This window comes from Phyllobates terribilis, unplaced genomic scaffold (genome assembly GCF_046119375.1).
Source record: "Phyllobates terribilis strain yellow unplaced genomic scaffold, ASM4611937v1 Scaffold_2__4_contigs__length_985480577, whole genome shotgun sequence".
Classification (NCBI taxonomy): domain Eukaryota; kingdom Metazoa; phylum Chordata; class Amphibia; order Anura; family Dendrobatidae; genus Phyllobates; species Phyllobates terribilis.
The window spans coordinates 846,464,174-846,487,713 of NW_027362762.1; the positions used below are offsets into that span (position 1 = coordinate 846,464,174).

At 42.0% G+C, this 23,540-nt stretch overlaps 1 protein-coding gene across 3 annotated transcripts in view; it reads left to right on the top strand.

The window, feature by feature from the left end:
• RABGEF1 (RAB guanine nucleotide exchange factor 1) overlaps nt 1-22,530 on the top strand; it is a 28,806-nt gene extending 6,276 nt beyond the window's left edge. Inside the window, exons 2-10 of one of the 3 annotated variants that reach the window (XM_073667839.1) lie at nt 1,632-1,814; nt 3,512-3,681; nt 4,249-4,368; nt 10,463-10,629; nt 11,716-11,797; nt 16,846-16,978; nt 17,096-17,187; nt 18,814-19,070; nt 19,254-22,530. In XM_073667839.1, coding sequence (XP_073523940.1) covers nt 1,636-1,814; nt 3,512-3,681; nt 4,249-4,368; nt 10,463-10,629; nt 11,716-11,797; nt 16,846-16,978; nt 17,096-17,187; nt 18,814-19,070; nt 19,254-19,652 — 1,599 coding nt within the window. In that variant the 5' untranslated portion in view covers nt 1,632-1,635 and the 3' untranslated portion in view covers nt 19,653-22,530. The remainder of the gene's footprint in view (nt 1-1,631; nt 1,815-3,511; nt 3,682-4,248; nt 4,369-10,462; nt 10,630-11,715; nt 11,798-16,845; nt 16,979-17,095; nt 17,188-18,813; nt 19,071-19,253) is intronic. The other 2 variants (XM_073667840.1, XM_073667841.1) reach the window with 2 other exon arrangements.
• Nucleotides 22,531-23,540: the final 1,010 nt, after the last annotated feature.

Consider the following 23,540-nt stretch of genomic DNA (forward strand, 5'->3'; position numbering starts at 1 on the left):
TCCCATGAACGAAAGTTCATTTTAATCAGTCGATCTTGGAATAATAACTTCCACAATTGGATGTGTTCAAATAAAATGTTCCTGTGCTGGGAAAATCTTATAAATGTTCCCCTGTGTAATGACTGTCTCTGATCATACAGGAATATGGTCTACCAGGTGTGAGGTTAAATATTTCCCTTCCTGTTTTTAACGGGGTTGTCCACTACTTTTACATTGATGCCCTATCCGTAGAATAAGGCATCAATGTACGATCGGCCGGGGTCCAGCACGTTTGTTCGTGGGAAAACCCCTTTAAGCCCCGACGGGGCCACTGAACTGGTGCCAGAACGCAATGTGAAAGCACCCCTAGGCTAAGGCTGCACTCTGCTACTCTGCTAAACATTTATGTGACTAATTAGTGCCACAATTTGGCTGTAAAATAACAAAATCACAGACCGTTTTCACATGTGTGACATTTATGGTCAGTGCAGACCATAATGCCGGCCGAGGGGCCTCCTGGTCCGAGCTTATCAGTGTTATGGGCGTCTGTTCAGTTTGGGTCAGGAGAGTCGTGGCTCATCTGCACATTACACTCCATAGATGAACTGTGAATGCTGGATGTATGAAACCGGTCTAAGGTCTCTGAGCGCAAGGTTAACTGATTTGAGAACAATGACCAAAAATAAGTCAGATTTTTTTTTCCTGTTCACTGGAATGCAGCCCTATTGACACCGTTAAATGCAATGTCCCAATGCACCGCTGCACTATTCTTGTCATACAACACATGTCGCCATACAGCTGTAGCCTGAAGAAAACTGTATAACCATTCAGAAACCTAGATATCATATTGTCACCTGTTAAAAATGAAGCAAGAGATAAGGAAATATTAATTTTCTGAACATCCTGGTTTTCCATTTCTTACGTATGAAAATACTTTGGCGGGTTTAAATGCCAAATTAAGGCCTCCTTCACACATCTTTTTTCTTGTAAGTTCATATATAAATGAAAAACACCAATAAATAATTCCTTGTTCCCATTTATTGATGCAGGCACACTTGTCCGCATGGTTCTGTGCAGAATAATCACATCGATAAGTCCACTGCATAGTGTCTTTGGGTTTCTCAATTCCTTAGTATAAGGAAGAGACTGTGCTGAAAGCACGACACCTAGAGAAGGCAACTAATGAATGTGTAGAGGCTCCACGACCTGGGGGTCCCATCTGTCAGCTGCGGAGAATGTCTCCTGAATTGATATGTATGTGGCATTGTTGGCTGGACACTTATGATCTTTTATTAGTTCGTACATGCAATTTAATGTAGTGATTGGTAAAGGTCTGGAAAGATAGTGCTCGACTGCAGCGGTCACGTGTGAAGAAAGGGTATACGTAAGGATAATGCCAATGTTAATGTTGGTTACGATGATGAAGAGGAGTGGTTGGCGGCGGATGGCATCGTACCAAAGTCATTTTTTTTTTTTAAATTTCCGCCATCGCTATTCCACACATTTGTGGCAAAAATAAAACTTTCTGCAGGTCCTGTACAATGCCAAAAAATTCTTGTGTGATTCATCCATGTAAACATCGTAAAGGATATTTTACACTTGGCTTTATGCATTTTTAGACCCAGTAAATTAGATTTTTTTTTTTGTCTTAGAAAGATGAGTCTTAAATCGGAGCGACGGGCCATCCATGTGGACCAGTCAGAACTACTCTGTAAAAAAGGATGTGGCTACTATGGAAATCCCGCGTGGCAAGGGTACTGCTCAAAGTGCTGGAGGGAGGAGTACCAGAAGGCGCGACAGAAACAAATCCAGGAAGACTGGGAGCTTGCAGAACGGTATAGTACTTATGGACGTGAGCCGGCGCCTTGAGCTGCTTTCACGTTGCACATACTCTGTTGCACACATGTTAGGAGGGTTGCGCAGTTTATTAGGAAGCTCGCTTGACAGTCATGCATCATTCTCTATATGTCAGAAGGGGAAAGACATTGTGCAAGTTCAGCCCAGAGAGAGATCATGGCGGAAACCAGTATGAAAGATTATGGTTAGCTATACCCTAAATTATTTCTTAAAAAAAAAACTAAATATTGATTTGACTTATTGATTAGTGACAATTCATAGAGTGCTTAACACAATTGGTTTCTAGTCATTTTTACATGGCTCTGAAAGTGTGCGGCATGCCCACCGCAGTCTGTGTGAACTCAGCACTGTTAATCGGTGCTCAAAGATGCTTTTAAAGGGGTTGTTCACCAATTTGATATTGCTGACTTATCCCCCTGGACAGGTCATCATTATCAGATTGGTGGGGGGTCAATACCCAGCAGACACATTTATACACTATTGTCAGCTGTGCCGGCGGCCAGATGTATACACAATAGAGAGCGGGACGGCGTATGTCTGTATAGTGTTTAGCGGCCATTGCCCAAACTGCAGCTCAGCTCTTATTGAATTTCACGGGTTGTGGTGTTCTTCTCCATACACGGCTCACACTAGGCCACTACCACACCTAACTGATCAGTGGGGTACGTAATCAATATAGTGGACAATTCCTTTAAGAACATCATCTATCCATGGATTTCATAAAGCAGGTATATAAATTTTTTATTGGTCAGCATGCTGATATATAGATATTGGTGCTCAATTGTAGGAAATCTATCCAATATATATTGGGAATTAACCACGGTGCTATAATTGCATTTACAATTAATTAAGCCACAGAAGGATACGTTCAGAATAGATCAGAATACGTGAAATGATGTGAACAAGGTCCTGAAGGACTATTACATTACTACTCTAAATAGAAATGCAGCAAGTACTGGGCCAACGGTGCCAGAAGTCAAGATTTATTGTTACCTTCTAGTGCTGTTGACCCAGTACTTGCTTTGCCCGCTTGCTGCATTTCTACTCAGAATAATAATGTGAACAAGGTCCAGGAGGACTGAAACGTCATTTTGCATGTTCTGATCTATTCCATAGAGCAGGCTTCCCTGCTATTGTTTCCCTTGCATGAGGCGCAGCAGAGAGGCTGAGTATCTATGTGTTGCATTGATGTCAATTATTTGATTGACCACCATGAAAGATTTTACCTGTGACTGATGCAAGAGAAAACTGCTCTGCCCAGCTCCGCAGCGTCAGCTGATCCTCCCCCGGCGGGTTGTCTGGCGATCAGCTGATTTTATTTACAGAGACTGATGTTTTCTACTGAGCCGATGTATTCTCTCTATCTGTCTGATGATCTATCTCTGTGGATTAAATGGATTTTACACTTTTATTAAGGGCAGCACAGATCATCAGAAGAAGTCTGACTCCCTAATACGAGAGATGGGGGGAGATTTCCGATCCCGGTACTAGATTGTTGACATACTCCCATCCATGCCGGCGTGGACGCACTTCTCTTTGATAGATGTCTTGACCTTTTCTGCTCCACGTTCTTGAATCCACGTAATCTGCTGGGCAATTCCCACAAGCAATATTATCTGATCTCCGTGGCTTTATTTGAGGTCTAGTCGTGACCTGTTGCCATTTGCCATTATAGCTTGCAGCGGGAAGAAGAGGAGGCTTACGCCAGCAGCCAAGGAGCTCAGGGGGGTCAGACGTCTCTTGGCTTCACCAAGTTTGAAGAAAAGAAATCCAATGAAAAAACAAGAAAAGTGACAACCGTGAAGAAATTCTTTACAGCCTCGTCGAAAAGTGTCCCGAAGAAAGGTAACTACCGTGCACCACAACGTACACTGCCTTACTACTGTGTGCATTGCTCCTGTAATGTTCTGTATCATCGGTAGGACGCCGCTGTCAGAATACGTTTCCTTCTACACATGACTGGTTCATCTATCATGTGACATTCCCACTTTGGTCAAAGCATTTCTGAAATTTAGTGTATTTCATCTACAGATTAGTTTCTTTTTCTCTTCCTTTAAAGAAAAATTCCTGCAGAGCAGCCAACTTTCTTACAAAGTGCAAATGTTTTTCTTCACTAAGATAGCTTGTGTTTAAAAAAAAAACAAAAAAACACACACAGCAGGGCGCCGAGCCATACTGTGCCCAAACTGTGCTAGATCTAGTGATCTGGTTAGATAATCACAAACCTGAGGCAATGGTAACCCCAATTTTCTGCATGGTGCTGCTTTTGTTGCTTTAATTTGCATTTGATGTTTCATCCATTAACCATGACTTCTTTTTTTTTCTGCATGTATTTTTCCTTATCCTGATTTTACTTCTCTGGTCATTTTTACTTTTTTTTGGGCAATCTGGTTTCGTCCTGAAACAATTCAGACACTGAAGAGAAGCCTGGTAAGGCAGTACAGGCAGGAGGGAGGGAACGCAGCACTGATATTCTCAGGGACCTCAAGGGTCTTTTTGGCCCCCCCTGGGAGCTGGCCTCCCCTGCTGAAGGTAACGTAGCTTAGCCAGTGCTACTTGCTTTTTAGTGTATTGTTGCTGTTGTATATATCAGTGTGGAGTGTGTCTGTGGTGAGCTCTTTAAGCTGTATAAGAAGTGTCACTCCACCTTTCACTATAAGACACTGCGGAGAGGGTGTACCTGCACTGTATGCCGCAGGGAAACTCTAGACAAAAATGATATGCACAGAAACTACAGACCCCTAGTTCACCCGACAGTCACAGCCAGAAAACAACATGTGGATGAAGATGGTCATTGCCTCTTTAAGCGCAAAGCTTGAGTAAGTCCTATGCATCAGCTTTCATGTGCACAGCGGAGAGCAAACCCAATAGGGAAACCTTTGTACAGGCTAACTGATAGTTTTTTTTTTAAATCCGTATAACATTATTTGTGTTGTCCCACCAACAAAGTGCGTTTAGATTTTGGAGTAATAATAAGTTAAAAATATGTTCCTGTGCTGAGATAATCTTATGAATGTGCCCCTGCTGTGTACTGTGTAATGGCTGTGTCTGACCGTGCAGAGCTGCTCCAGTTCATGGTCAACACATACAGGGACATTTTTTTAACACCTCCAATTGTGGAACTTATGTCCTTACTTTGTGGGAAAACCGCTTTAATATTAATTCTACTCTTTTTTTTTTTTTTTTTTTTGTTCTCCCTAGGGAGTAACACTTTTATAATTCTGTGAAACATATGGTGTTTCAGAGCTTTCCAGCTTTTCAGATTTACACATGTTAGGTGGACCTCAGCTTCCATGGTAAATCATCAGCCCTCCACCATCGTGTTGTGGCCAATGGGCAGACAGATGGATTTCCCTTTGTCGAATTCTCAGTTGTAATTGACTGGCACCAAAGAGATTGCACCATCAGAGGCTAATTTTCTTGGTCTCTGATCAGTGCCTGATGCCAAAGGCTGGATGTAGCAATCTGGATATTGAGACTGTGCATGACACTGCCATCTTCTTCTGAAATGGCAGCACATCAAAAAAAAAGTCCCCTCAATGGTCAGCACAATAACACTATATGGTTTCTGCCACCAGTTTTCTCAGAACCAGAAAAAATACTGTGTCCAGCCATTGCTTAGTAATCGCACTGGTAGTATAGAAGTGATAGGGAAATAGTTCTTAACCATCATGGCTGACAGATCTGACCGTACAGTAATGTCTGTATGGATGGATGATCCACACTTTTCTTCTTAGAGTGTGACTTGCTGTTGGCAATGTCTGTGCTTGTTGCCAGGGCTATGGTGTCGGTAAGCCAAATCTCCGACTCCTCAATTTTCATGACTCCGACTCCACGACTCCGACTCCCTCATACATGGCTCATGTTTAAGTGATGAATTTACTGTAGCACAGATTCATCTCAGCTAAAAGTCTAGACCCTTAGATCAGGAATAGGACAGACATTTATAGGACATTTCATAACTTTCCCAAATTCTTATGAAAAAAATATTCCCCACAAACTGCATTGAACTACTGTACCCAATTTATTATATATTGTAGGAGTTGGAGTTGGTCCATTTTATACCAACGGCGACTCCACCAAAATGGACTCCGACTTCACAGCCCTGCTTGTTGCTTGTGCTTATCTTGATACATTAATGCTTCTCTTAGGGCTTGTTCACAGGTTGCGTTTTTGCCGCAAGAAAAAAAAACGTAGCGTTTTACTATAACAAAGTGAATGAAATCTCATGCACATGCTGCTTATTTTATCCTTCAAAACCTTTTTTCATATCTGCAGCATGTTAATCCTTTCAGCGTATGAATGGGGTTAAAAAAGATGCATATTTTCCACAGTGTTTTTCCTTCCATCACTTTGTTTTTTGCTGTAGAAAAAATTTAATGCAAATACTAAATGTGTGCACATACCCTAAGTTTGCCATAGCCTTGCGTCATTTATCATTTGCTTTAATCATGCTGTGTTTTAATGTGTCATTGTCGTATTTTACTTCATTACCCTCCATTGATACACAAGTGCTTTATGACAAGATCAGAGGTGGGTCCATAACATACATGTGCTTGTGTCTGTGTTCTCATTGTGTTTGGAGTATGTTCACATGTATCTGTCATGTAGAGGGAACTTGACAACTTAATTTTATGGTGTCAACCAGAGGTGTATAGGTCATTGTGCCACAATTACTACAATACTTTTATCTGGATCCATTGCGCCATTCTTGTTTTTTGTTTTTATTACCTTTATGCAAATTAGACTGCAAGTGTAGTGGTGGTGGGGGGGGTGTCGTAGGTGCACCTGTAGTCAGTTCTCCTCTTTAGTGCGGCCCGCCCTCTGGCTGTATTATTCACAGTGGATTCAGAGGCTCTGGTGGGTGATGTCACCTCTGCTACATACCGTAATCTTGTGCATGTGTCCTTCATGCCCCTTCCCAGCCAAAAGAAGAGTCTTTATCTCTGCTGTCAGCTGCGCAGTGGAGGACAGCACCAGATGGGAAAAATAAGAGGATCCATGAACTGCAGGTGGACAGGTACTCCCCCAATGCTCATGCATTTACATAGAGATAAAAAGGCACAACACTTCTGAATCACAGATATCAGGATTGTTGCACCCTGTTCTTTACAGCACTACCATAAAATGAAGCTGACAGGTTCCCTTTATTGCTTTGTGTGACGGAAATTTTGTTTCACCTGAAGATTTAAATCCATGAGAAAAAAAATAAACAAAATTATATATATACTATATAGTATATATTTATTTTATTATAGTGGTTTTTTTTGTTTTGTTTTTTTAATGCCCAACAAATACATAAATTTGTTAATAATTTTATTATCAGACTCTCTAGTAGTCCTCAGGTAAACTTCTGCAAGAACATCCTTTATGTGAAAAAGTATTACCCCTGTCACGACCATGAAACACAAATTTGTCATGTAGGCAAAGGGAGTGTATGTAGCCCACACCAATACCCCATGTAGATGCTGGCTGTGTTACCCACCTGGCATCTGCCAATAGAAGCACCAGAGTTACCACCGATCGCTGCGGTTTCATTATTTAAATGTCAATCACTGATACCAGCATTTACATGGCTGAGTTGCCGGTGCCAAAATTAAAACAAAGGTATAAAAAAAAAAATAGAATTTTTTTCTAAACTGTACGTTAAGTGCTAAAAAGAGAAAAAAAAATCGAAACTACAAGACTTTCGGTTGCTGTACTGCCCCCCCCCCCCCCAAAAAAAATGTGTCAAATGTTTGTGCCCACAAAATGGTATCCCTTCAAAAAGCAAGTCCTCACACAGCTCCTTCAGCAGAAAAAAAAGAAAAGATATGTTTTTTTTCTATTTATTTATTTTTTTTTACAAAGTTCTGAATTTTTTTTTTTTTTTTTTAAGCCAATAAAACGTAAAAAAAAAAAAATAAAAATACGGGTTTGGCATCTCTGGAATCATACTGACCCGCAGCCCATTTTTAACACACAATGATTGACATTGTTTTTTGAGTTTTATTTTTACGGCTGTGTTTTTGGTTTTGTTTTTTTACCATTTTACCGCACTTGGAATTTTTTCCCTGTCCATTATATGGTTATGTGAACGGTGTCCTATATTAAACTACAATTTTTCACAAAAGTAAAAAAAACAAACAAAAAAAAGACTTTTAACTGGTTCGTTCAGTGAATAAACATGGAGCTGCACAATGCTTCCTTTTTCTTACGAGGTGATAAACTGAACGGGAGCTGAATAATTGATGCTGCTTTAATCCATAGATTGCTATTGAAAAAAAGAGAGAACAAAGCTGCAAAATAATGGAAAATCACATGGTGATGATGGGGTTAATGTTTGAAAAATATGGCGGTCTTCTTCCAGAGCAACAATACTTTTGTCTGTGGAATTTGTGATATTGATGCTCGGCCCTATTCAAGTGAATGGGGCTAAGCTTCATTAGAGCAAAGTCTGATCGTTTCTGAAAAAAAAAACAGTTTTTTTTTTTGTTGTTTGTTTGTTTTGGTTTTTTTTATACACATTACATACAACCCCTTAAAAGGAATCTGTCAGCAGGTTTTTGCTATATAATCTAAGAGGAACATGATGTAGGGCAGAGAGCCTTATTCCTGCAATGTATGACTTACAGGACTACTTGGTGCAGTTTTGATTGACTCCCTGTTTTCTCTGCTGTAAATATAGCAGTGGTCAGACTGCTGATCTGTGTATAACCCCGCCCCCTCACGATTGATTGGCAGCTCGCTAACAATGTACGAAGGAAGCTGCCAATCAGTGGTGGGGACGGAGTCTCACACATTAGCCTGACTGGCCTGCACATGACACCTAGTCCTGCAGTGATAATCTCCTGCTGTTAAAACATTGGTTGTATTGAAACTACAGCAAGCTACTGAGCAAGTGACACATCGCTGGAATCAGGGTCTCTACCCCTACTTTATGCTGCTCTTAGTTTAAATAGCAAAAACCTAGTAACAGAAATAATAATGTTCAGTACGATGAGTGCTGTCAGTGCATACTCTGTATAGTTAGCCTGGTTGAGCAATAAATCCCCCCACCCCACCCCACCCCACCCTAAAAAAGAAAAAATGGCTTCAGCGATGTTGTCCATGAAAGTCAGTCATTCGTACATCTGATCTCCATGCTGTGTGCCTCTCTTGTCCATGTGGCCTGCGGTGCCGTCTGCTGGATGGTGGATGCCGAGGTCACTGTCACACAGTGGACAAGTGACTATAACAAGCATTCTTGCTACTACAATCTCCTTATGTTGGATAAATAATATGACAAAACCTTGCCAAGTGTCCTGCGATGTGACTCATGCCTTCATTATTTCACTCAAGGAGTATTTGGTATTATATGTTTTAGGAGGAGATTATTTACTTTACAATGGAGAATAATAAGGCACTGGGAGGAATCTGTTCATGAGCTGTTGAATGGGAGACAGTTGCAAAGTGCTTTTAAAAACAAGCTGCTTTGCAGATGATCCCTTATTAAAAATACTTTCAAATGGAGGGATTTTTTTTTTTTTTTAAATTTCTAGTGTGCACAGCTCATTCCCAAGTTACCGGCCACCTCTGAGGTGGCCAGTCTCCTAGTCAAGGAGCGTGTACTTGCAAGCTGTATATGCCATACAGCTTGCAAGCACTTCTCTGCTGCTGGCTGGATCTAGGCAGTATATGCTATACAGCTTGCAAGCACTTCTCTGCAGCTGGCTGGATCTAGACAGTATATGCCATACAGCTTGCAAGCACTTCTCTGCAGCTGGCTGGATCTAGACAGTATATGCCATACAGCTTGCAAGCACTTCTCTGCAGCTGGCTGGATCTAGGCAGTATATGCTATACAGCTTGCAAGCACTTCTCTGCGGCTGGCTGGATCTAGGCAGTATATGCCATACAGCTTGCAAGCACTTCTCTGCAGCTGGCTGGATCTAGGCAGTATATGCTGTACAGCTTGCAAGCACTTCTCTGCGGCTGGCTGGATCTAGGCAGTATATGCTATACAGCTTGCAAGCACTTCTCTGCGGCTGGCTGGATCTAGGCAGTATATGCTATACAGCTTGCAAGCACTTCTCTGCAGCTGGCTGGATCTAGGCAGTTTCATGCCCTTGTGCTCCTCCAGTGCTGCCTCTACTGGCAGCAGGGGAGAGTGGGCTGTACAGGCAGAAGCTCCGACCCGAATTGTCAGTCTTCAGTAGAGGCCTGGTCCTCCCCCGCCCCCCCAGAAAACAATGTGTGTGTACAGAGCAGGCTGTCAATCAAGGAGCAGGGGAAGTGATTACACTACGCTCGATATAGTGAGCTGTGTCCGTAACAGCCCCTCATTGTCCCAATGGATGTAAGTCAGCGACTGCAGGGAGAATAAAACTTCATGTTCTTCCTGTAGCCGCTGTTTCTGTAAACCAGCAGGAGAGGTTACACTGCCATTGACTTGCAGATTACAACTATGTCGGCGGGTAAATCGCATTTTTTGCAGCAGACAGGTTCCTTAAAGTGTGAAATCATGAATCCCGCTACATCTAACTGAAACCAAAAAAAAAGTTGTCAGAAGTATCATTCATACCTCATATAACAATGTTTTCCATTTTTAATCTATATTTATAATAACGCTTATATAAAGTAAAATCTTGTTCTTTTTTTGAAACAGATATGAAGGAAGCTAAAGCCCCTAGCCCTTCTCTCACTCGGCAGTACAGCCTTGAGACGGATCGGGTATCTAAAGATTTTATTGAGTTTTTAAAGACGTATCATAAAGCTGGACATGATGTCTACAAACAGTGCAAAGTCTTCCTGGAAGCCATACACCACAAGAAGGTTTGTGGAGCTTTATCCTTGGCACTTTCCTTCTTTCGTAGTTAGTTGGTGACATTATAAGCCGTCCATACAACGGTCCTCACAATTGCTTACCTGGACTAGAACAACTTTCCAATATTTATTGCATGGAATTAGACTCTTCTAGCGTAATTGCAAGATATTAGAATTGCACTCCTCACAGGGATTGGAGAATTTCAGCTTCAATTACTGGTTAACATGTAATAACCAAGTTCTTAGTATGTCAATTGCTGACGTGTTCTGCGTGGATAGGATGTCAGTGCCAAGTGCCACTTACAGATTAATGTGTCCTCAGTATGCAGATGAGGTTGTAAGCTATGGCAGTATCCCACTGTTCCCCCTTGTTGACGACAGCCCACTACCACTATTTCCCATCACTATTGCCTTTTCACATCCACATAATAGAACATGTCTATTTCAATTAGGGCCTGAAAAGGCGATGCATATTCACCCTGGATCGTGCTCCCTGGGCTCCCTTTGCATGCAATGTAGACAGCATACAAGTCCCAGGTGAAGTTATCAAAATGCGGTTTATTCTGCCAAGAACATCAGTGACAACGTTTCAACTTGTAATAGGTCTTTATCAAATACCTTATGACGTGCCCGCACACACACACACATTCGTGTACACACGCACACTCTCTGCAATTGCATTGCCGTGAGCAGATGGAGTCAATCTCATTACATGCTGTCGTCGGTATTGACTGTGGCATGTAAGAGGTTATTTGTATCGGTTCAGAATGCTGATAGAGCCGATGCGTCGCTGCTGGAGAGATCAGAGACCTAACAATGTCCTCCTGACCTGCAAATGACCAAAGCCTAATAGACTGCTCTTCTGGCACAATCTATCAGGCAGTCTGACAGTATAAAAGTGACATGCCGGATAACACCACTGCACTACTGAAGTAGTACAGAGCATCATCTATGTGATCAAAGGATCATATTTTCAGAGATCAAAAAACAGAGTTGTTTGTTAAAGTTATAGTTGTCTGCCTAACATAGAACCTCACTTCTTTTGTTTGCTGGATGTCATATTTTGCCCTGTTTATACTTTCTCTCTATGTCCAGGAGTCAAACATCGATGAGTTGTCAGAATTCACTCAGGATTTCTACCAGAACACGGCGGATAAGCTGCAGATATATTGGAAAGGTAAAGTTATAACTGGAGAAGAGAACGGTCTGCTGTTTAATTTCCCATCTATTTGCCGCTACGCTGTCCGTTTTATGATGTGAAGTTTACTGTCTTGGGTCAGGACTAGTGCTGGGACTGGTTTTCACCAGCAGGATTTATATGGCGGTGATGAATTTGATCACTGGGTAATTTGTTAGTATTCCGCTGAAATGAGTGTGCTACCGTCATCTGTTTAAGATAGAAGTACAATGAGACGACAACCACAAAAAAATTTGGCCAACTGCTATGCGAGTATGCATAGTAGTCGGCCAAAGAAACTTTGTGCAGCAGATGGGCACACCTTGCTTACTTCCCCTTGAAATCTCTCACAGAGGTGGTCGCCTCTCATAGAGGTGGTCGCCTCTCAGAGATGTTTTATTCAATATAATTTTTCTTTTTAAAATTGCAGTTTATCTATTAATTTATAAAACAAATCTTTGAGCATTTTCTCCATTTTTTTTAAAGGGAATCTATCACCAGGTTATTTGCTATGTAACTTGAGAGCAGCATGATGTAGGTAGAGGCACAGACTCTGATTCCAGTGACGTATCAATTACTGGGCTGTGTTTTATTGTTTCAATACAATCAGTGTTTTATCAGCAGGAGATTATTACTAGAGGATTAGGTGTCTTGTGCCTCCTAGTCCAACTACACCTCCACTACTCCTAAACAGCTTTCTGTCTACAATGTATATTGACAGAAATCTGCAAATCAGTAGTGTAGGCAGGGTTACACAGGGATCAACAGTACAACTCTGCTAGATTATGGGCAGTGGTGGCTCAATGGTAAGCACTGTTGCTTTTGCAGTGCTGGGGTCCTGAGTTCAAATCCCAACAAAGACAACATCTGTAAGGAGTTTGCATGTTCTCTCCATGTATTTGTGGGGTTCCCTACACACTCCAAAGACATACTGAAATACTGATTATGTCTGTAAAGTTATGTGGAATTGATGGTGCTATATACAGGTGCATCTAGCTAAATTAGAATATCATCAAAAAATGTATTTATTTCAATTCTTCAATATAAAAAGTGAAACTCATATATTATATAGAGTTATTACAAACAGAGTGATCTATTTCCAGTGTTTATTTCTGTTAATGTTGATGATTATGGCTTACAGCCAATGAAAACACAAATCATTATCTCAGTAAATTAGAATGATTAACAAAAAACACCTGCAAAGGCTTCCTAAGCACTTAAAAAGGTCCCTTAGTCTGTTTCAGTAGGCTCCACTATCATGGAGAAGACTGCTGACTTGACAGATGTCCAGAAGGCAGTCACTGACACACTCCACAAGGTCCCAGAGTTCCAATTTTCATTTGGAAATCAAGGTCCCAGAGTCTGGAGGAAGAGTGGAGAGGCCACAATCCAAGCTGCTTGAGGTCTAGTGTGAAGTTTCCACAATCAGTGATGGTTTGGGGAGCCATGTCATCTGCTGGTGTAGGTCCACTGTGTTTTATCAAGACCAAAGTCAGCGCAGCCGTCTACCAGGACATTTTAGAGCACTTCATGCTTCCCTCTGCCGACAAGCTTTTTGGAGATGGAAATTTCATTCTCCAGCAGGACTTGGCACCTGTCCACACTGCCAAAAGTACCAATACCTGGTTTATACACAACAGTATCACTGTGCTTGATTGGCAGCAAACTCGCCTGACCTTAGCCCAATAGAGAATCTATGGGGTATTGTCAAGAGGAAGATGAGAGACACCAGACCCAACAATGCAGATGAGCTGAAGGCTGCTATCAAAGCAACCTGGGCTTCCATAACACCTCAGCAGTGCCACAGGCTGATCGCCTCCATGACACACAGCATTGATGCAGTAATTGATGCAAAAGGAGCCCCGACCAAGTATTGAGGCATTTACTGAACATACATTTCAGTAGGCCAAGATTTCAGATTTGAAAAACATTTTTCAAGCTGTTGTTATAAAGTATTCTAATTTACTGAGATAATGACTTTTGTGTTTTCATTGGCTGTAAGCCATAATCATCAACATTAACAGAAATAAACACTTGAAATAGATCACTCTGTTTGTAATGACTCTATATAATATGAGTTTCACTTTTTGTATTGAAGAACTGAAATTAACATTTTTGATGATATTCTAATTTAGTGAGATGCACCTTTAAGTGAGTAAAATAAATAATAACTCGGCAACTCTGATATTACAACTGCTGCAACTAGTACATGAAGTGACAAATTGCTGGAATCAGGGTTTCTGCCCCTACATCTTGCTGCAAAAACCTGCAGAATTGGTGAGTACATGAATTATAAAAGTTAGAACTTTTTTTTTTTTTTTTGCAGTTTCTCCAATACAAAAAATGAAAGACAGAGGATATGTGTTGGTATCAATTTGTGAAGAAGAACTTAGAATGACACATCAGTGTTACATGTATAATGCTCCGTTCACCTCTTCTAATAGTCATATATCAGAGTATTTCCTGATCTTGATGGAAGCCCCACTACATGTAGCACTGTGTAGGGGTAAACTACCATACATTGTTGCAAGGACCCAAATGTGGAGAACATTGTACTCTATCCATCTACATCTATGTAACATTTATGGCTTGGCACCCTACTGCTTATCTCCTGTGGACTTTACTAGGTTTCATTAGTTTAACTGGTTCCAGGTCAGCAATGAAAATATATGGAACAGCTGGGTGTCAATTCCCGCTCTGCTACATACATATTCGTCAGGCTTATCTTAGTGAAATCGGATATAGGGTATGTGCACACGGTCGGTATTGGAAGCGCTTTTAACGTAGTATACTTGATGCTGCATACAAAGCGCTGTACGCAGGTGAAGCCACATGTGTTCATTGAACCATGCAGATTCACCGCATCCTATACATTGCACTGATAGAATTTCTCTTGTGGAGACCAGTGTCTCCGCAAGAGGAATTGCCATGCTGCGGTATGTAAAGACGCGCCACATATCCGTGTCCGTGGGTGATCTGCAGGAGCACGGAGACACATAGTGAGCATGGGATTTCTTGAAATCCCATCCACTATGCTATAACATCTGGCTGCTGCGGCTTGCATGCAGCACAAGTGCTTAGCATGCAGTCCGCTTCAATTACTGATCATGTGCATGTACCCTTAGGCTATGTGCCCACCATGCGGAAATGCTCCGGATTTTTTCCTGAGCGTTTCTGCATCTCCCTGGCAGAAATAATGCATGCGTATTGTACAAGTGTTTTTTCCTGCCAGAGACAAGCGGATGTGAAGCGTTCTTCACATGCATTTCCGCTTGCGGGTTATCAAGCGCTTTCCAAACGATTTTAGCATCACTTGGAAAGTTCTTGACAACTTGGTCACACTATATAAATCCATGCAACCGGCATGGATTTATATAGTGTGACCGTAAACAATGGTAAAAAATAAATCTATACTTACCTTCTGATGGCCCCCGGAGTCCTTATTCTATCCGTCCTGACTTGCCGGCAGCTCGCTGTACACTGAAGGACCTCCAGTCGTCAGCGGTCGCGTGACCCGTCACATGACTAAATGACGTCAGTGCAGGTCCTTCAGTCTACCGCGAGCTGCCAGCAAGCCAAGACAAAGACACCGGGGGCCATCAGAAGGTAAGTATAATATTTATTTATTTTTTAATTTATTCTTTTTTTCACAGGTTCTATGGTACCCGGGTCCGGAGCAGAGTCTCCTGTCCTCCACACTCGGGTACCATCCGCACATTGAAACACTTGGATTCCGCATGTACAGATGCAGTGATGCAGGTTCCATGCGTTCCAATGCAAGTCAATGGCGGCGAAAACGCAGCGCTTCAGCAAAATAATTTGTAGTGCTGCTTTTTTTTCCGCAATGATAATCCGCAGCGGAAATTTCCGCAGCATGTGCACAGCACATGCGGATTATCATTGGGGAACATGGCAGGCCTTCTACCATGCGTTTTTTAAGCGTTTCTGCAGCGTTATTGCCGCTGTGGAAACGCTTAAAAAACGCATCGTGGGCACACAGCCTTAATGTCCAGCTTCAACTGCTGGTTTCGGTGCTAATGCTAATCTATAACCCTGTAGATGCTACAGTCAATAGTGACTTCCACATCTAGATGATTAGATAGAGGGATATCACCAATCAGTGCTAAGAAACTCGGGTGCCTAAATCCTGTCACAACCAGGGGCCCAACAATTACCCCCATGGCTGCCCTTTTTACCATAAGCCTCTTGTTGGGACTAAAATTAAATAAATAAATGTTTTCACGTTTATTAAAAAAAAGCTATATAATGTAAAAAATATAAAAACGAAAAAACTGCCACATGTGTAACTCTCAAACTAATCAATATTTATTCTGCACTGTGAAGTCCGTAAAAAAAATGCCAGAATTGGTGTTTTTGCTTTTCCCACCTATGAAATAAAAAGCTATCTGAGAATTCCATGTGCCCAAAAATATCACAAACTACAGCTCGTTCTGCAAAAAACAAGCTCTCACATAAGTCCATGGGCAGAAAAATAATGTTAGGGGGTCTTTTAAAAGTTGCAAAATATATTGGGTTGGTCTTTTTGTGCTTCATTGTGCACGTTAAGTAAAACATAAAGACATTATATATATATATATATATATATATATATATATATATATATGTATATGTGTATGTATGTATATATATATATATATATATATATATATATATATATAATTATAAAATGTATATAATCGCCGTAATCGTACTGATCAACTAGTATAGTCCTATGTGCCCCAAAAATGAGCCATTGAAAACTTCAGTTCACCCTGAAGAAATAAACCCTTGGTAGAATTGCTGTTTTCTACCCAGTCATCCCTAGAGAGAGTAAATAAAAAGCACAAGTTACATGCACCCCAAAAACGTGCAATTTAAAAATACAACTCATCCTAAAGTTTTGTTTTTTTTGTGCTGCAAATAGGCCTGGTCCTTTTTAAAGGGATACATTTCTTGGCTATAGCTGTCTAGGTTTCTATGCTGCTTTACTTCCAAATGCAGTTTTACTATAAATGTGTGACACTGCCCTGTTGTCTTATAAAACTTAGTGCCACCGAATAAAGTAGAGGAAGCAATGGATCAGATTGAGAAGTTCATCATGACCCGTCTGTACAAGCATGTGTTCTGTCCAGAGACCACGGATGATGAGAAGAAAGACCTAACTGTGCAGAAGAGAATCAGGTAAGGTTATTTCCTGCACTGATGAGCGACCTCAGGCCAGGAATATATATTATATTATTACATATTCTGCTGGTCGCCTGCATGTATTTACCTGTGCCTTTCTCATTGGTTTCTTAGGGCTCTACATTGGGTAACGCCACAAATGCTTTGTGTTCCCGTAAATGAGGATATACCAGAAGTCTCAGATATGGTGGTAAAGGCAATAACAGGTTTGTGTCTCCATGAGGATACGTCTCATATTGCATATGGTTTGGGTGTAATAGAGGTGGGGGTCCTGCTTGTCCATGAGCCAGAATGAAGATCTGCTCAGCATCAGCGTCTGCCACTTTGGCAGACGCAGTCCGTCCATGAGTTACATGGATAGCCATTCATTTTAATGACGGCCATGCATTTCTGTATACTTCCTGACATTTGTTGCTGGCCAAAACTTCTTTCTGTGAGAACAGCTGATTTGCAGAGGTGTCAGAAGTCGGACCGACCCTGGCAGAGCAGGTGATGCTGCCCCAGGTAACTTTTTTTTTTTCTTTATAAACCGCACATGGACTAATTGATATATTAAATGTTTTACAAAAGCTAATCAGTAGATTGAAGGGTTGTAATGTGACCTTACAAGGGGGGAAAAGGTTTGTATGTGATGGGTACATACTCACATGTGCCTCCTCTGTCAGTTTTCCAGCATTGCATGATTTCTTGCCTACTAAAGCTATGTCAGGGTGATGGTTTCCTAGGAGGTTACAAAATAAAGTCCGATGATTTCCCTGTTCCGGACTTATGACCTCCCTCCTGGCACTAGAATATCATCACAATCACTTGACAAAGAAAAATGGGTATCTCTGTAAATTCTCCTGGAGTCAAGTGTATATATAGTACCTTAATTCTTTAAAAGAGGAATCTGTCTGCACAGAATGACTGCTCAAACCAAGCACAGGCACTCTGTGCCCCCTTGGCATGGCCAAATCAGTTCAGTGCACCTTCCCATCTACTTTTTTTTTTTCCCTTCAACCTCTGCTTTTCTCTGGCTGTATGAAGCTAGAGCTGTCAATCAAAGAGGGGGGCTGATATAGTGGGAAAACAAGTGGATGTGCACGTAAATGTTTGGCCTCGCCAAGGGTTCACCAAGCGCTAGTACTTGGTTTGAACAGTCATTCTGTGCTGGCAGTCCCCCTTTTAAAGCATTAAAGTATTGTGGGGCTGAATCATCACAGCATTTATACTACAAAAGTGGCAGAAAAGCCACAATTTTTTTGCACAGCACGTAGATGCTCAAAAGTTTTGCAGCTTTTGACTTTCACGTCACTTTAGATCAAATGGGCGGGAGTAAGGCAACTCTCCCCGTCAAATTCATTCTACACCAAAAATGCTACTACTCGCACATTTGTGGCGCACCACACGGAGGCACACACCGCATACTAGAAACGCGGAATTTGTTGGTGTGCGCTGCTTAATGAATTTTACTCTGTCAAGACTGGCGCAGTGTAAGCTTGCGCTACGCCAGTCTTGAATTGGGCGCTAAATATTTCACTCTGGGAGACTCCTTTTAAAGGGTTGTAATAGCCTTGAGCAGGAGCGCACCTCTCCCTGTCCTCCCAACTACCTCATTGTTTGAAGGGGGGAGGGAATTGTCAGCTGAGAATACCCCCCTCTGGCTTAAACTGGTATAAAAAAATAAGTGATGTTCACGTTTACCAAGTCCCTACAGCTTCCTTTCCATTTCTTATCCCGCTCTTACTGATTCCTTTATAAACAGGTCTGAATCATGGACAACCAGTCTATCAGCAGCCTCAGCAAAAGTGTAGATAATTAATGGCCTGCGCTCTTGTTTCCTTATTATGTAGATATCATAGAAATGGACTCAAAGCGGATTCCTCGTGATAAACTGGCATGTATCACAGGGTGCAGTAAGCAGATTTTTAATGCGATCAGGACCACGAAAAATGAACCAGCCTCTGCCGATGACTTCCTCCCTACACTGATCTACATCGTTCTCCAGGCAAATCCTCCACGTCTGCAGTCCAACATCCAGTACATCACCAGATTCTGTAATCCCAGCCGGCTGATGACCGGGGAGGATGGCTACTATTTCACTAACCTGGTGAGTGGTCTGATGCATGTTGGTGATCTATTGATCATCTTTTGTAATGTATTATCTGTTTGTTCAGATATCACATGAGTCTCCCACTTTCACATTTTGCAACCCCCTGAATTTGGTCGCAGTCCAGCGTCCATATTTTATTGATAGTGCACACACCTGATGATGGTTGTGTTTCCTCTACAGTGCTGTGCCATAGCCTTCATTGAGAAGCTGGATGCCCAATCTCTAAACCTGAGCGAGGAGGAGTTCAGCAGGTACATGTCTGGTCAGGCGTCTCCAAAAAAACAAGACTCTGATATCTGGGATGCAGACACATGTCCAGGAGTGAAACAGATGCACAGGAATTTAGATTTGCTCTCCCAGCTGTCGGAGAGACAGGAACGCATTGTCACAGAGGCCAAGAAGTTAGAGAAGGACTTGATTGATTGGACGGAAGACGTGACCCGTGAAGTCCAAGATATTGTGGAGAAATACCCGTTACACATAAAAGCTAGCAGCCAGGCCCTGGCATCTATCGATTCTGAGAACGTGGAGGACGACCGCCTGCCCCCTCCTCTGCAGCCACAGGTCTACGCAGGATAATCATCACTACCTGAACTCCCTTTTTTTTTTTCTTGGCTTTTTGGGCAGCACTAGGTCAGTCCATTGAGGATCTGAAAGGTCAGAGATTATTGAATGGAGTTTATACGTTGACCCCAGTGTTGCTCAGACTTGCTATTGAATCTATTTATTATTATGAGCAATCTTGTGTTTCTTGTATTTTTCACAAGGATGGAGCTACCAGCCACTACATTGACATTTAAACCCTAAGTGGACATCTGTACGCTCTCTACCTTTAGGATGGTAACGTCTTGTGAGTTTTGCTGCAGTCTCCTCTATGTGCTGGGGACTATGTTATTGTATCGTCCTCCTGTCATCTGCCCAAATCTCACTTGTTCCGCTTCTCTCTTCACTGGATTTTCCAGTGCTACATTATGGAGTTTTTTTTCTTTAGTTTGCAATATTATCGTCAACTTTTTACTAACTCAGGAATTGATCATCACTAACACACTAATTTCTCAGTTCCTTTTACGCCTTAAACCCATATGGGACAGTAATGAAGCCGTGGTCAGTAACCCTGTGCTATAACCTCTGATATATCCCCCATATAAAAAAAAAAACATTTCCTGCATTTGTTCCACTAATTACTGCAAGAGAATAGAAATTTCGGTGTAAATTTTTAAAGAAATTTAGTAAATTAAAGAAAACACGTGAGGTGTAGATTTTCCACTCCAGTGAGTTTCCCATATACAAAGCGGAATGTGTATACCGATGCCATAGCGCAGTATTCATATCCAATATCCGGGCAAGTTTAAGTATACTTTGCAGCTTTAACGCTATGTAACCTAAAACCGGTGACCACTGAGCACCATGGTGCCATCCTGGTGCTTTACGTGTCTCCCTTTGTCTTACCCCATCACAATCATATGCCATGTAATATGTTAGGATTTCAGGATTTAAAGCTAAGTTACAGATGGAGGCATCATATGTATTAAGTATTAAATAAAAATACATCCATGTGCTTATAGTTTTACAGAAAAATGGATGTGGTGTAACTAGCCGCTAGGACTACTAGGTTTAAGGGGGTGTCCACTGCTGGACGATCCCATATTAGCCTAAATGTGCAGCATAAAAAAATAATAAAATCTATACTCTACACCCAGACCGCCGCCATTCTTCCACTTTGAGCCCTGTGTCTCCGCCAGTCACCTGTCACAAACAATGTCATGTGACCCCTGCAGCCAATCAGCGCCTGACTATCGACTGCAGCCTTCACTATTCCACTATAAGAAACCCTGTTCTTCTGCTCGAACAAAACTCAAGGCTGCAACTGATCGGGGGCCACTGATTGGCTGCAGTGGTTAGGTGACCAGCAGAAGACGCAAGGTTATTAATAAGTGGTTGTCCAGTAGTAGATGACCCTTTAAGGTGCCCGCCAATCTCTTAAGTGTGAAGTCCACTCCAATAGTGAGGTCCATGGGTGTGTGTCCCAATAGTGAGGTCCATGGGTGTGTGTCTGCAGCCTGCACACGCAGGTATAGGGGTATTATTTCCTATATATGCTGCCTGCTGCCATGTCTGCTTTGAAATCGGCTTGAAAAAGCGTCTCTAAAAATGCTCAAAAGATCGAACATGTGCATTTTTATGTCAAACCAACTTGCTGTGCACATTTTAGATCTTTTGATCATCTTTTAACCACTTCAGGATTCCAAAGACGTGAAGCGGTTAAAAGAAATGACCGGATCGTTCTTCAAAGAGTCTTCTATGTGGAAGACATCACAAACTAAGTAAAGAAGTTTATCGGGAGCCCTAAAAGACAGATGAAAGACGCCGGGTGTATTTACTAGCAATTCAAAAACCGTCTGTGTTTCCAGAAGCGGATTGGCCTGAATTTAAAAAACATGTGAACAGTCCCTAAAGGAAAACTCTCCTGTCATTGAAATTGCAGGAGCGCATGTTGGAGCCTATTGACTACTGCCAATGGTGGTCTCTATCTACGGAGCAGGTGCCAGCATGCTAAATGTCCCCTTGTTGTGCTTTGCTGCAGAAGTATCAGAGATAAAAAGCCTCTGCTTCCAGCTTAGCCTTCATCTAGTATAAATCTGTCATGCTACAGTCTTAAAGCCTCAGTGTAGAGGCTGAAAACTAGATTATGGGCACAAGTCTGGTACTTAATGCAAAGGTTCATCTTGGGTAAGCTTTCATTTATATATTATTGACATTTATATATATATTAACTACATGGTTGACGATAAAAGCCTGAGAGATAGGAGTAATGGGGCAGAGCAGGTGCTGGGAAACTTCATGGGGCTGCCATCTCTGAAAGGACAAAGGCTGTGGTGGGCGATCGCCGCAAACCTGCTCCTCTCCCCACTGACAGAATACAGCTGTAAACTCCAGATGAACCTTGTATACAGCTGTGTGGAGTTTCACTTCCCGGATCTGCTCCATCCCATTGACCAGAACACTTCCAGAGGGATTTGACTAATAGCGGTACATAAGGCAATTGTGGGAATGCAGGTCCCAGCTATATAAGCCCAGGTTCTCCATGTTTAAGTTAAAAGGCCTGACTTCATGTATATTTATATGACTATAGGTTGTACAGGAGATTTATTTCTGTGATGTCCTCTAAGGTACCTTCTGCTGTTCCCATGACCCAAGCGTTGAGACTGGGAGAGGAGCTGCAGTAATTAGATCAGTGGGACATTACTTTCTCATGATTGCTCAAAGGGTTATTCACATCATTAAAAGTTAAAGGGAATCTGTCAGCAGGTTTTTGCTACCTCATCTGAGAGCAGCCTGTTGTAGGCAAAGAGAAGCTGAATCCGACGATGTATCACTTAGATTACTGGGTACAGCCATTCTGACACAATCAAAGCTTTTAGATCTAGTAATGCAGCAGAGCTGAGAAAGCTAACCCCACCCACACCAGGCTCTGTATATAGACAGTAGAAAACATAATCTGCCACTCTTGTATTCAGAAATTACGATTATTTATGCAAGGAAAGCAATCCCAACAATGCAGAAACGTTTCGGTCATTTACTTTGACTGTCATCAGACAGTCCATGAGAGAACCATACCTGACGCGCGTTTTGCACCTTGCTTTATCAAGGGGTCTAAACAGTAAGGTGCTTAGCACAGAAGGGGGCGCAGTTGGACGATTGCCCGTGTGCCTAATAGTCACCAGGTGAATAATCCTTCACTCTAAATAAGCCACACCACACAGCCGGACATGTGACACATCGTTGAGTTCAGTGTTTTAATGCTGTCTTCAGGTTACATGGCAAAATTTTTCTGACCCCTTCCCTTTAAGACTTCTACAGAGGAAAAGTGAGAATTTTCAGGTTGATGAGGGATCCCCTGCCTACCCCGAGAACAGGGCTCTAAAATGCTCCGTCAGAAGGAGGTGGTGGCTGCATGTGCACACTACCTACCACTCCATTCATTTTGGGTCAGTCATGTGCAGTACTCGGCTATCTCCAGAGGTCCCACGGAGAAAGAATGGAGCAGCACAGGCGGCCACCGCTCTGTTCACACGGGGTATTTCAGACCTTGTTCTCAAAATTTGTCGAGGTCCCAGCAGTTAGTTCCTAAGCAATTGGAAAATTCTATCTTGGTGAATAACCCCTTTTAAAGTAACCCGTCTGTGCGTTTTTTTATATGGTATGGCTGTGTAGGGACTTGTCTCCTAATAAAAAAATTATATCTTCTTTTTGTGGAGATCCCATGTGCCGGTCATGATGAATCTAGCATAAAAGCTGTATGCAAATCAAGCTGTAAGTGCACTGGAGGCGTGTCAAAGACTTTCTCCCAACTGCATTGACTCGCCCCAGTGCACTTCCTGCCTGATTTGTATATTGCTTTTATGCTAGTTTTCTCCTGACTTGTACATGAGATCCCTACAAATACAGTCTCATTTTTTATTTTTG